This window comes from Nanorana parkeri, unplaced genomic scaffold (assembly GCF_000935625.1).
Source record: "Nanorana parkeri isolate BGI_ZX_2015 unplaced genomic scaffold, ASM93562v1 scaffold1753, whole genome shotgun sequence".
NCBI lineage: Eukaryota > Metazoa > Chordata > Amphibia > Anura > Dicroglossidae > Nanorana > Nanorana parkeri.
This window is the reverse complement of record NW_017308021.1, coordinates 263,650-275,799: the sequence shown is the minus strand read 5'-3', so window position 1 is coordinate 275,799 and position 12,150 is coordinate 263,650. Positions and strand designations below refer to the sequence as shown.

At 41.7% G+C, this 12,150-nt stretch overlaps 1 protein-coding gene across 1 annotated transcript in view; it reads left to right on the top strand.

Moving 5' to 3' along the window:
• Positions 1-1,383: 1,383 nt before the first annotated feature.
• PGBD5 (piggyBac transposable element derived 5) overlaps positions 1,384-12,150 on the top strand; it is a 48,460-nt gene continuing 37,693 nt past the window's right edge. The window contains exons 1-2 of the mRNA XM_018571425.1: positions 1,384-1,809; positions 4,699-4,833. Of these exons, the coding sequence (XP_018426927.1) occupies positions 1,396-1,809; positions 4,699-4,833 (549 nt within the window). The 5' untranslated portion in view covers positions 1,384-1,395. The remainder of the gene's footprint in view (positions 1,810-4,698; positions 4,834-12,150) is intronic.

Genomic DNA, 12,150 nt, shown 5'->3' with positions numbered 1-12,150 from the left:
ATCTTAGAGATGATGATTTGGGCCTGATCCTAATACAAAGAAAAGTTGCAGAACATGTGCAAATAGGTGCCCTTCTCCCCATTGCAGTGCCAGCATGTGGAAGGTGCACTGAAAAAGATCTTGTGTAACGTTTATGGGCCTCATGGTTAATAGTTGTTAGCTTTCTTCCTGATTTTGTTGTCAATGGATACTTTGTGAGCACAGTGAACAATATAATGTTTTTGCTTCCCAGTTGGTGTTTAGCCTAAGTCGTGTTCACATTAGGTGACATAGCAGGAGGTGTAGTGCTCGTAGGTAGTGTAAGAAGAGCGTAACAGGTGTGTCTGACTGTGTTGTCTGGGCAGAGGTGACTGAAAAGGGATAGGGGAGCGGACTGTTATCTGTCTTTCATGGTAGATATCAAAAAGTGTTGCAAGCCTGCCAAAGTTGCATAACCTGCTAAAGGGTAAAGAGGGGAGGGTGCCACTTGTTGAATATTAGCATTGATTGCAGTACTTTAGAGGAAGCGCATGAACCTGAATGGTACCAAGAGTTAAAAGGAAGAGGGCGACTGGGGCAAATCTGGGAGCATATGCAAAAACGTTGGGGGGGCTGATAAGTTTATCAGAAGTGGAATAAAATGAGTATAAAGCTGCATATAGAATATCAGATGGTGGACGACTTTTATTAAAACTCACGGCTCACAATGGCATCTTGTCCCCACTTCTTCTGCCACTCAAGGATTAAGCCTGTGCATACTTTAAGAGAGTGCCTACAAGCCCTACACTTATTTATCCCTATGCACTTTATCAGCAGCATTCCCTATGCTTTCCCTATCACAGCTAAGCACAAGTTCACAACACAGACATTGAAATCTTAGCTTTTTTCTATGAGAGGAGATCTTGGCATCTTGCCAACACTTAGACAACTAGCAGGTGTTCCTAAGGGCTAGTTCACACCAAGCGTGGAGTATGTGCAGAGCAGTTACAGAACGGATCTGCGTCCAATGTATTCCAATGGTATTTTGAGCTCTAGTTAACACCGCAGCGTTCAGTTCCAGAGCATGTAAAAAAACAGCAGCAAGCCCTATTTTTCCTGCTCTGGAACGCATGCAAATGCATAAAAAATGCATGCAATTGCAGAGGCCGAACGCACTGGAATGCGGACTTTGTGGTGTGAACCGGTCCTTAGAGTTTACATTGTGATCTTTGAAGATTTGGAGAATGAATAACTTCAGATTAAAAGCATAGGTCAGGGATGGCTTGCTTTAAAGCTCTTTTACTACTTGTTAAGAATGTAAATAGTTTATTGTCCTTAGTCAGGACACAGTTGCACTTTAAAATAACACTCACTTGATTTTTAGAAGAATAATACTGAAATATATATTTGTATCTTTTTGCAGGACCCACGCGTAAAATGCCACCTACTTCCAGTGCAATGGATTTTTTTCAGCTCTTTGTCCCTGACAGCGTAATTAAAAATATGGTGACACAAACAAATATGTATGCCAAGAAATACCAGGAGAGGTTTGGATCTGATGATGCTTGGGTGGATGTTACTCTTGCAGAAATGAAATCTTTCTTGGGCTACATGATATCAACCAGCACTCATCACTGCGAGTCAGTGCTCAGTATATGGAGTGGTGGGTTTTATAGTAACAAGAGTATTGCTCTTATCATGACGCAATCAAGATTTGAGAAAATCCTGAAGTTCTTTCACATTGTGGCCTTTCGCTCCAGTCAAACAACCCATGGGCTGTACAAAATTCAGCCCTTCCTTAATGCTTTGCAGAGTGGCTTTGACTCATCTTTCAGGCCTTCACAAACACAGGTAAAGCCAATTTATATAATATTATTTCTAAAGTGTTTTTTTTTCATCTTTAAACTGAACATTTTACCTGAATTTTACAGTATTTGCCTGAAAACAAAGAAAGATAATATTTAAAGAAGGAGGTACAGTATATTTAAGTGAAGCTGGGTTTTTTTGCAGGACAAACGCAACAGGTTCACTTAAATGCCCCCAGACGAGGGGCAGACGAGCAGCACACTTGTCTTTCCTTTTTTTTCCTTCCTGTTATTCCACCTGGCCACAAGAAATTAATAAACCAAGCATTCTGTAAGCTCAAAGCCCAATTAGGGTTTACAAAGGGATGAAAACTACCATGCTGGGTCAATCAACAAGCACCAGCACTGTCACATGGAAGGAGTCACATGCGGCTCCATACCTGGAAGTACCAGGTATCTTCTTTACTCATGGTGGCTTAATGGAGCAGAAGAGGGGACACAAAAGGTGAGGATATGCTGCTGGGAAAGGGGAGCAATAAAGCAAACCTATTGCTTTGTATGAAAATAAGTAAAGATATTACACTATACACTACAGACACCTGTTGTTAAAATGGATTTCTCACAAAAATATCCACTCCCGACACTGCTATCTGAAAGACATTTTTCTGAACCCTGTTACCTTCTCCTTAGGCAAAACACAGGTTTCCTTTAAGTAGAACTGTGGGGGAAAAAAATTACAATCAAATGTTCCACTGGTGTTCATAGACATGATTATTACCCTATATGTAATGTTACTTAGGCAAATCCAAGCTTCAGTGCTGAAAAGCCAGTAGCAGCCAGCTTCTACCTACCTCAGTGAAAACATTTCGCTATGAAGCTGCTACTAATACTTCCCGGTTGTCATCTCTCTGTCTAATCATAGTACATCCTGACATCAGGTGTGGTAGTAGCTCATGAAGACCTCATCTGCCTCGCCTTAACAGATTTTAGTGACAGGCCCTACTGTCCATAACAAGATCTTGTGAGAAATACTAGACAATCAGGGGAGTGTAATTGCTTGTATATGCACTTCTAGGAGTAAAGGTAGATGCAGTTCTTGTGGATGGCTGTACATCATACTCACATTACATACCCAGGCTGATATATCCCTACTAGCTAAAATTCCTTTTCAAATTTTGAAGGGAGCACAATGCAGCATGGAAAGTGGACAAAAATTGTGATAATTGGCATTCATATTGAAAAGAAAATGTGTTTTTAAGGAGTTATTTAGCTACTCAGACATGATATTGAACTTTGCCTGAAGTTGCCTGACTTAAACTATACTTTGCCAGATATATTATTATTATTATTATGTGACTACATTTGCAATTTAACTCCAATTGCGAAAACAAATGTACTCTTTGATTTTAGTTTAGTGTTAGTATTCACAGATCAGTTTAATCAGATAAAGGGTTTTTTATTTTTTTCTAACACACTCCGAACTATCGGATCTAATCATTATAATATAATCCAAACTCTGGGTTTCCTAGCCTTCATTCAGCCTTACTTTACCCTCGCCCCGCTTCGATCTGCCAGCGCTGACTGGCGGAATGGGAGGGGGCGGGTACAGCTAGCTTGCGGTATACTGAGCTTAGGGTAACGGGAGGACGCTAGTTTGTGTCCTCTCGTTACCCTAAGGAGAACTATGGGGAAAAAAAACACTGACCTCATAGTTCTCCTTTAACTAGCCATTATTTACACTGTGTAACAGTTTGTATTAAGGCCTGTGCTACAGAGCAGGGGAGGCATTTTGCAGACACGTTTGGAGATGGTTTGTAAAGGGAATAGCAGGTTTATTTTCTTAACATTGTTTCCTATTCCGCCTCCAGTTAAACCTCAGCCAATGCTGATCCATATACATTTAGGGGGTTATTCACAAAAGGATGAAGAGTTTGTAGAAGGCAGGAGAAGTGAACAATCTAGGACAACATAGCTGAACTGGAAAGTGAGCTGAATGGGAGAATCTTTCCAAATTGGCCATTGTGGCCTAGATTGTTCACTTCTCCTGCCTTCTCCAAACTATTCACCCTTTTGTGAATAACCTTGTTAATTGTTGCCTGATTCAGTGAAAAAAGGCTGGATCAGGAGACATTGTTCTGCTATCTACAGGTACCATAATAAAATAATATTGTACAACTGTCATAAAAAATACTAAAGTAAAAATATGTCTGATAAAATCAACATATTTGCTTGAAAAACAATGTACCGCTTTTGGTACCTAAAATCCTGAATAATCATACCGCCAGGGAGGTTAAGGAAATATTACATAATATATTACTTTTGGATAGAGTGGTTTTATTCATGTATGTGTCTCTCTTGGGAAGATAAAACCCTCTATTTTTTTTTTAAAACATTTTTTTAATTAGTTTTCATTCCACCAACAGATGGATAAAGTACAACAAAAACACATGACATAAACTAAAAAAACAAAAACAGTACTCATGTACACATCCCTTGCTTGTAATGATGATACAAGGTAATTCTAACAAGTCATGGAAGTGTTATATCGGCAAAACAGTAGTTGACGTACACTCAATACTAGGGTATCACCCGACCTGCGCACACCCATGTAGTCTCTCCACCTATTAGTGTATCAAAACCCTCTATTTGACCTGGTGTCACCAAGATCAAAAGTAATGGGAAATCCAAAATGTTAGAGTTGTAATCAGAAAATGAGGTAAAAACTTCCATTAGAGACATCTGTTCTAGTGGCAATTGTCTTAAAAGAGAATTTCACTCCAGACTTTATAGTTGTATAGTAGTTATGACAGCAGTATATTTCACAGGCTATAATACTGGCTTTTTTCACTTCTTCTCTTTATTTATGCTGTATATTTAATTGACATTTTCTAAAGTATAATATTCATGTTAATAAATTGGTTATTTTGTTTTTCAGGTGCTTCATGAACCTTTAATTGATGAAGATCCGGTATTTATTGCTACTTGCACTGAACGAGAACTTCGCAAAAGGAAAAAGAGAAAATTTAGCCTTTGGGTTCGTCAATGTTCTTCCACTGGATTCATATGTCAGGTCAGTGGTGTGCCTAGTGTGCCTTTTTTTAACACACCCTTCTTTATATGTCAAAATTATTTTTAGTAATAATCATGAAACAAATACTAATAATGAGAAAGAGATAGTGAAACTGTTCCTTTTCTGAATATTTTATGAAAAATAATGGCAGTAAAAATAAATAAATGTAAGCGTTTAATAGCACTCTGGCAAGACGTGGGCATGATAATTCAGTGATTGCCATTAAAAGTGACTTTGTCATCACAGGTTCACTTGTAAAGAATTACATACCTGTAATAAAAGAGCCTGTATATTTACATCTATGGTGGCCTGTTGAAATTCTACCTCTTCAGTGCTCAGTTTATGAGAAATGTTTTTTTTAATTTCTCTTAAAGAACTTTTGAAATGGCTAATATATTCTTGGTTTGGGAGACCTTTATAACAAAAGCTCTTTTTTGCATTTTTTTACCATTAATACCATTAAAAGTAACTCCTAGAAATTATAACGGCAGGCAGAGGGATGTCATATTGTTAATTTGCTACCGACCCCTCAACTGTCAGTATAAAAGAATTAAAACTTAAAGATCTCCAGAAATTATATTCAGGAAGGAGTTGTGGGATGTGTTAATTACACTTACCACTGTGCTGTGCTGTACTTTGCAAGATACAACTCTTTGAAAACTCTGATAAAAGAGCAGCAGTACCATTATTACACTGCTTCTAATCCCTGCACATTATATCAGTGAAATTAGTCACCGTAACACTGTAATGGCAACACCAGAGACTTCTATTGTGGAAACTAATGCCATTTAAATTATACTAGGGACCAGAAGCAAAATGCAAATGTAAATTGGACCCAAAATACATTGGTGATGAGGTGGAGGAGTAAAAGCATTTTAAGGTGTTACTGTGTTCTGCCGGGCAGACAGCACCACTATGAAGTTTGTCATGGAGCTGCACTTGATGTATAAATATTATGAAAATATTAGGGATGCACCAAAATTTCGGCTGTCTAAACATTTCAACTGAAAATGGTACTTTGGGCAAAATACCGAAAGTACCATAACAGCCAAAAATGCGGCCAAAAATTCAGTGCATCTCTAGGCTTTTTTTGCTTTCGATAGAACACTGGCTTCCCAGGCAATCAGGAAGCCTTCCTGATAAGCCGGGCCAACAGTATCCAGAAAAAAGGATCAGTACTCCTACTTGATACCGAGAAAACGGCTTTGGTGCATCCCTAGTAACGCATATTATCTCCACAGTTTATTAATGGACAGGAGCACTCAGTCTAGACGCTTCCTGTATATTCATAACAGGGGCTGCAGAAAAAGAGGACTCTGTGTCTTCAATCCCTTTTTCTATTTTAAAAGGGAAATATTAGAGGTCTGTTTGGACCCCTAATATTTCACCTAAGTCCCCAACAGTAAAGCAAAATAATAATAATAATAATAATATAAATAAATAAAAATAATTTAAAAAAATGTAAAAAGGTTGGAAAAAAAATTAATTTTTGGTTTCTACCTTAGATTGTTTTTTTTTTCAGATTTGGTCTGAACATACCATTTTGGTGCATCCCTAGATAATACCATGTGTAGGGATGTAGTATTTTCCCCAAATTCTTCTCCTGCACTAGTGATCTGTCAGTGTGGGGTTAGTCATCTTAGCTGTGTGCTGGCTGGTGTTCTTGAAGTATGGAGTGGTTACTTTCTGTCATCTGTTGTGTTGAGTGTGCTCCAGGAGGATGTGCTAGACATAACACTTTATATTAAGCATGTTTAATGCCTGGTCAATCAACAGGCCTGGGGAGCCTGCTGTGCATGCTGGGAGAGCTGGTAAATATCTGAAGCACTCCCTGGCACACTGTCGTCCCGCCATTTTCACCTTGAGAGGATGCATCTGTAATCATCAATTTAGGCTCCAGGCCTGAGGGCCTAGGGGTATGTGAAATTGTGCGGACCTCCCCTCCTGGCAGGTGTCCCTAGGTTCAGGGCCACCGTCAGGGGGGTACGGCCGATACATACAGTTGACAGTTGAAGAGGTGGAGGTGGCCGGGCCGGACTCCAGCAGCGGCAGAGCAGTCTTGGGGCCACAGCAGCTCCAGGGATCGAATAGTGGCAGGAGATGGTGGGGCGCCGGGCGCCTGGAAGTGAGGAGAGAGCCGGATGGGAGGAGGAGATAGAGCAGCCTGCAGGCACACTCTGGGGCCTCGGCCTGGAAGAACAAGCAGCAGCCACCTGATTACAGACCCACCACCTCTCCCTGCTGCATGTGTTCCCACCACAAGAACAGTCAAAAGAGGTAAGTGTTTATTCTATGTGCATTCATTGTTTGTAACCCTCTGTAACTGATGGAATTGTTTTGAATTTATGTATTGCTGGGAGTTGTAGTTCTCTATAGCTGGTGCTTTTCTGCATTGCAGCAGTGTAGAATTGCATCAGCTATAGAGGACTACAACTCCCAGCAATACTTTATGCAGAATGGTAATGGGTATTGAGGACTACAACTTCCAGAAGAACTTTATACGGCGATGCAGAATTGCAAACGCTGTATAAAATATTGCTGGGAGTTGTAGTCCTCTATAGCCAAAGCCATTCTGCATTGCCATATAAAGTATTGTTGGGAGTTGTAGTTCTCTATAGCTAAAGCCGTTCTGCATTGCCGTATAAAATATTGCTGGGAGTTGTGGTCCTCTATAGCCGGTGTCATTATGCATTGTGGTATGAGTATTGCTGGGAGTTGTAGTCCTCTGTAGCCGAAGCCATTCTGCATTGCTGTATATAGTATTTCTGTGAGTTGCAGTCCTCTATAGCTAAAGTCATTCTGCATTGCCGTATAAAGTATTTTTGGGAATTGTAGTCCTCTATAGCCAAAGCCATTCTGCATTGCTGTATAAAGTATTGCTGGGAGTTGTAGTCCTCTATAGCCGAAGTCATTCTGCATTGCAGTATAAAGTATTGCTGGGAGTTGTGGTCCTCTACAGCAGCGGTCCACAACCTTTTTGGAATCAGGGAACCGGTTTAGCTGAAAATTGTTTTCCACTGAGCAAGGGGAGAGAGGGGGAGATGGCTTTGGGATCGCATTTATTGTGCACTTTATTTCTATTATTATTACATTGTAATATATAAAGACATTTTTTTTACAAGTCATCATATTCAGAATCAGTGGGAGCACTGAGCTTGTTTTTCTGTTTCCAGGTGGCCAGTTCGGGTTTTCTGGTGGTCAGTTGGTCAGTATAGGCATTGTAAGAGAGGGTGGGGGCCCAAAAAAAAATCATGCACCAGGGCCCTTTTGTTCCTTAGGTCCATCACTGGCCACCGGTGTTCTGATCCCCAACGATGTAACTTCCGGGCCGGTCCCTAGCAGCGCTGGTCTGGAAGCAAAAACAGCAGAAGGTAAGAATTGCTGGGAGGGAGGTGCAGGGAAAGGGACACTGACCAGCCCACCTGAGACACTGTAGAGTCCACCATATAGAGTCGCAGATGGGCTGTGCAAGATCTATGGTGTGCTCTGCAGGGTCACTCACTCTCAGGTGGACTGTGTAGGGTCTCAGGTACAGTATGTGTGGGGTCTCAGGTGGGGTCTGCAGGGTCTCAGGTGGGTCCTGAGACCGGTGCTTTATAAGTCCAGAGTCCAGTGATAGGTCCTCTGGTACAGAGACTGCCGCGGGGGTTGGGGGGCCAGTTTGTTCCTTAGGGCCGCTACCGTTTTTGCTGTTGGTAATAAGTTCAGTACAGCACTTGGTATGGTCCCGGCCCCCTCTCCCTGTAGCCTTGTCCTTCATGCAGGAAGGGTATTCAGGAGGCGGAGCTTGGTCTGTAGCGGGCTTTACCAAAGAGCGATCAGGGAGTGGAGCAGAGTCACTTTAGTGGTAAGTTAAGTGTTTTAGCAGCCCGACCATGGGAGTGAGGAGGGAGAGGCCGCACACGGCCTACACAGAGCCCGCAGCCCACCTGGGAGCCTGTGCAGGCTTAGATGTGCTAGAGGATAGATGAGGGGCAGTTAGTGTTAGTGAAAAGGGAGTGCGGTTAGTGAAAAGGGAGTGTGGTTATTGTTAGTGATAAGGGAGGGCTGTTAGTGTTAGTGATAAGGGAGGGAGGTTAGTGATAAGGAAGGGCGGTTAGTGCTAGTGAAAAGGGAGTGTGGTTAGTGATAAGGGAGTGCGGTTAGTGATAAGGGAGTGCGGTTAGTGTTAGTGAAAAGGGAGGGCGGTTAGTGTTAGTGAAAAGGGAGGGTGGTTAGTGTTAGTGAAAAGGGAGGGCGGTTAGTGATAAGGGAGTGCGGTTAGTGTTAGTGATAAGGGAGTGTGGTTATTGTTAGTGATAAGGGAGTGCGGTTAGTGATAAGGGAGTGCGTTTAGTGTTAAGGGAGTGCGGTTAGTGATAAGGAAGTGCGGTTAGTGATGAGGGAGTGCGGTTAGTGTTAGTGATGAGGGAGTGCGGTTAGTGTTAGTGATGAGGGAGTGCGGTTAGTGTTAGTGATGAGGGAGTGCGGTTAGTGTTAGTGGTAAGGGAGTGCGGTTAGTGTTAGTTTCAACTTTATATATTAAGTTGTAAGAGTGTTAAAATAAAAGTGAGTGCACTGAAGCACTCGGTGGGACAGCCAGTGAGAGCCCACCTGGGAGCCTGCACAGGCTTAGATGTGCTAGATGATTACCCCTGACTCTAGCCAGGTCCGGAAAACCGCACAGAACAGACTTACGTTTTTGCGGACCTGATTGTCCAGTTTTTTCCTGTTTACCCCAATACGTCACAGACAACATTGACATCTGTTCCGAACTGCTCAGGCGCCCATGTCAAAGGGGCCTAAGTTTTAATCAATAAAGTAAATTCATCTTGAGACTTCTGTTAGGTAACAGTAAAATAACCCCTATATTGCATCTCAGGGAGGGGGTTGGGGGAGCAGTCTTCTTCAGCCGACCGTTCTCCCCACTTCGGCTGTGTGCAGCTCAGCCGTGCCGAAGCATATGTGTTCAGATCGGCTGAGCTGTTTGTCTGCTGTACAGACTATTGTACGGACTATACGGCGGCCAAAGTAAGCCGAAGGTTTAGCCGAAGTTTTGGCTTAATCCTTCTGCTCTTTCCTGAACAACCCGTATAGTGTGGGAGTAAAGTGACTGAGCTGACTTCTTTTTTGTTTTTAACCAGATCTATGCTGTTGGAGTTCCTTTTTCTTTACTGCAGTTTACATTTTAAAGTTACATACACTCTAAGTTCTATACAGTTTCTAGCTAAAAGCCTCATGCATTTACTGCTACAAGTTAGGGAACCTGTAGCAGTAAAGTTACTTGTTTGTACATGTTTACAATTTTAACTTTGAAAGGAAAGTAATTTTGGGCAACTATTCTTTTGACACTCTCGCTTTGATATTCAGCTATATCACTCTGCTTGATTCAGGTTTAGCATCACTGTTCCCAAGGTCAGCTCCTTGAATGCTGGACAGAATGCTAGTTCATTGTCCAAAGGACGAGCAGGGAATGACATAAGAGGCAGAATTGCTGAATCAGGAAGGCACATGTTTGGTTCTTTCAAACTTCATGCATAGTTCTTTGGCCTCAGTTTGGCAGGTGATTTGCACATGTAACAGACCATGCAAAGTGAATGTTGGTGTTTTAGCTTTGTGAATTAAGCAGTATGTCTACATGAAGCTGGATAGATTTTACAAAACAAGCTAGTAGGTAGTCTACACCAGAGGCTCTTGGAGTGCTGCTGAAGAGTTATGATCCAAACATAATACTGAGTAGCTTTATAGTACAGTGGAATGTCTGATTTGGTATTATGAAAATCTTGATATAAACATTTCTACAAGTTTTCTACCATGGGAATATGTTATGTGATAAAGATATAACTTAAAGTATATCTAAACCCAAAAATAAAAATGTAATATATTGTAGGTTACCAGTCCTTACATGTGGTGTCTGCATTAGTTTGCCTTTTTCGGGCTCTTTTCCTTTATTTTTACCTGGGTAGCCTGCCAGTAACACACTTCCTGTTCAAGGGTGACCGTAGGCTGCTCTCCTAATTTGGTATCCAACACCTCCCCCTCTCCTCATATCTATTACATAGAGGGCCAGTGCTCTGTAGTTCACACAAAAAAGCAGAGAAAGCATTGTTTAAGAGTTCACAGTAAGTTACAATGACACACAATTTCTGACTGGATAAACAGGTATTGTTATAAATGTAAAATATGTACTAAGCCCTAATTAAAAGAAAACTAATATAGCCACCACATGTAAGGACTGGTAAGCTGCAATATATTACATATTTGTTCTAATGTTAGGATATGTTTTAAACCACTATTATACCACAACATGATAGCTGCATATCCTGACAAAATAATTTTTGGATAGATGTTTACAAAACAATTCAATGTAATCAAAAGCAGTGCCTCTATCAAAGATGTGGTTAGGGTGGAGTCCAGTAGCAGGGATACTCATACGGTTCTAGACAGCACCAATGGTGAGTATAAACGGACAAGCCCCCTGAGCTATATAGGAGATTGTTAACCTAATACAGGATGCGCAGTACAAAAGGGAAATATAGAAGCGTGGTCAGACAGTTCCAGTCTGGGGCTGGCAGCTTAGGTTCATGAACAGTAATCGTGCAACTGAGCTCTCTGAGCAGCAGTGCTTCATAGGGTTCAGGTAATTAGCACCTCCCAGAGGAGGTGTGGTGTTAGGTTTTAAAAACACACACACATCCTCTGTAACTTTGCCATTTTAAATTTGGTGCCGATACTGCGGCTAACACTAGAGGCTGTCGGTATGCAGCAGTCTGAGGTGCTAGGGAGAAAGCTAGACTTATAAACAGTGCGGTCCAGAGCAGTCAGCCTCTAGAAGGCACTGTATGGCATTCTGGCCGGCTTCCTGCGTTCAGGGGCAGGAGGGGGCGTGGCACATCAGTGCCTGGGTTATTGCCGATTGTTAGTGCCCATCTTTAAAAATGCTGCAAGCACTATCATCAGTATGTTCCACATGTTCTGGTGCAGGCGATCGCACTGCGGGTGGGGGCGTGGCTGCGGTGCCATTAACTTCAATGCACCGCCACACCCCCTCCTGCCCCTGAACGCAGAAATCTGGCCGGAATGCCATACAGTGCATTCCAGGGGCTGACTTCTCTGGAACGCACTGTTTTGGTGTGAACCAGCTGAGGCTGCAGCTAACGATTATTTTAATAATCAATTAGTTTGCCAATTATTATTTTCTATTAATCAATTAAAATTTAAAAAAAATAATAGTGTCATTTATTTTAAATAAAATACACAAATGCAGCATTACAAAGTTTACTTCAGAATAAAATGGTATGCACATTTTTTGAAATCGCACTGCACTGGAATGCAGGG